At 40.6% G+C, this 2,091-nt stretch overlaps 1 protein-coding gene across 1 annotated transcript in view; it reads left to right on the top strand.

The window, feature by feature from the left end:
* The window catches only part of LOC101863480 (integrin beta-6), a gene marked incomplete at both ends in the record, with an annotated part of 24,414 nt that overhangs the window by 20,339 nt on the left and 1,984 nt on the right, over positions 1-2,091 (top strand). The window contains 1 exon segment of the mRNA XM_013090620.1: positions 167-293. Within this exon segment, the coding sequence (XP_012946074.1) occupies positions 167-293 (127 nt within the window).

Genomic DNA, 2,091 nt, shown 5'->3' with positions numbered 1-2,091 from the left:
ATGTGTGTGTGTGTGTGTGTGTGTGTGTGTGTGCGTCTGTGTGTGTGTCTGTGTGTGTGTACCATGTCTAGCTGTGTGCAGCTGACGTCTGTGACATCATGAAGTATGTATGTATGTCTGTCTGTATGTATTTATCTATCTATGTGTGTGTGTGTACCACGTCTAGCTGTGTGGGGACGATGTCTGTGACATCATGAAGTACCGGGAGTGCGCGGCCTGTGAGCTGGAGGGCGACGGAGCAGACCGGAAGTGCGCGGACGACTGCCCCCAGAGGAAAGTCGTGAAAACCCTCAGTAAGATCTCATGATACCAAAGATTGTACGTAACAAGACAGTTCACTCGGCCCCCAAATGTGTTCGCGGAAGTCCACGCGCATTGCTTCTGAAGCCGCTGCAGTTGTTTTTTTTCCTCCTTGAAGCTCTCTTTCGTTTCTCCAGAAGAAGAATGGGAATAGCACTGTTTGTTAGTTTCACTTTTTTTGTTTTTCACACAAGTAGGGTAACTCTGTTCGCAAAGTCCGCACTTTTTAGAAGAGTGCGCCACCGAATTTTGAGGACACTTTTTCATTGGCTCAAAGAGAGGAGTGAACTATCTTGTTATTTACGATCTTTGAAAATGCTAAATATTAGTCGCAGCAATTGACATTATTTTAGGTCTTTTTGGAAGCGGGCTTAAATTATCTTACTGTTTGTAAAATCTCACCCGGGACACTTATGGTCTACATGTTACGGTGATCTCCTCTCTCTCAATAGGTCCTGGGTTCAAAACCTAACAGTAACGGAAAATGTTGTTTTATCCAAAAGTTTCTCCTTTCACCCCCTTTCCTGCTCTCTAACCATGTTCTGGCGTCTCCACTTTCTTTGCCACACCTCTCGCGGCTCCTGACTCTTTCTGCAGCCTTCTTGGCTCCTTCTTCTTGCTGTCTTTCCAGTGATTTTAGGGTAGGTAAGATGTAACACCTAGACTTCTTGGATAAGGGCAAAGGCATCTCGGAGGTCCCGTGTGCAAGTTGCGCTCTTTAAAGATCCCTTGATGGTCCAAAATTGATAAGAGTACACTTCTTCTACTACTGGGCAAAATTCAAAATTTCCTACCAAACTGAAAATGCTTCATGTTTCCGCGTGCTCATAGATAGACCTTATTCAGTTGTGAGCGCCGTAAAACACCTTCCCCCCCCCAAAAAAAAAAAATTAATTTTAAAAAATTAGATATGAAATTTTGTAATAATCATAATTGGGAAACATTTTGCGTTGCCATTGAGATATTTTAAGTCTTTTTAGAAGCGTGATTTGTTTACCTTACTGTTTGGATCATAAAAAAGTAAGGATAACACATAAAGCAAAGACAGAGGTGATACTTTGTCTTAAGAATACAGGATAATATGACAGAACTATGAAAGGAGCTGCAGATATCCCAAAAAATCATAGTCCGACAAAAGTGGAAGCAAGTTAAGGTCACATTGTTAGATTGAAGGGTGAAGCATTTTTTTAAAATCAGACGCTCGTCAAAATAACATAGAAGAAAACGGCTTTTTCCGCCGGTATTTGGCCTTTTTTTGTTTTGTTTTTTGTTTCTCAACACCTTTTAAAACCATTCAAACACATTTTTGTGCGGATTTTTATGAAAAAAAACGTGAATTGCAGGCCCCAAATATGTAAATTTTCAATTTCCAAGGACTCTCAAACTTTGGAATTCAGAAAACTTGGGCGCAGTTTTCTCGTTAATTTGACCTCTGAAACAGGCGATCCCTACCCCCTTCAATCACAAATAACTCGACTTCTTTTCAAGATAAATTGGTATTTTTTCATCGAAAGCAAAATAATATATGAACAGGCTTTATGATGATACCAATAACTCCACGTGCCCAAAAACTGACGAGAGCCTGATTCCATCACGTCGTGACACGATTATGGAAGGACGAAAAGATGCACGGAATGGAGACCAAAGACTTGAACTTGAAAGCGATAGAGATGGTACAAGATTATGCAATTAAACCCTAAGCCTACTTCTTTAAGGTCTTATAATAAACATAAATAAAAATTCTTCCTCTCCTCCCTCAACCCCCGTCTTCTCTTATATCGTACAATTACA

The sequence above is a fragment of the Aplysia californica genome, unplaced genomic scaffold (assembly GCF_000002075.1).
Source record: "Aplysia californica isolate F4 #8 unplaced genomic scaffold, AplCal3.0 scaffold01368, whole genome shotgun sequence".
NCBI lineage: Eukaryota > Metazoa > Mollusca > Gastropoda > Aplysiida > Aplysiidae > Aplysia > Aplysia californica.
The sequence above is the reverse complement of the archived record's forward strand: the minus strand, read 5'-3'. Positions and strand labels throughout refer to the sequence as shown.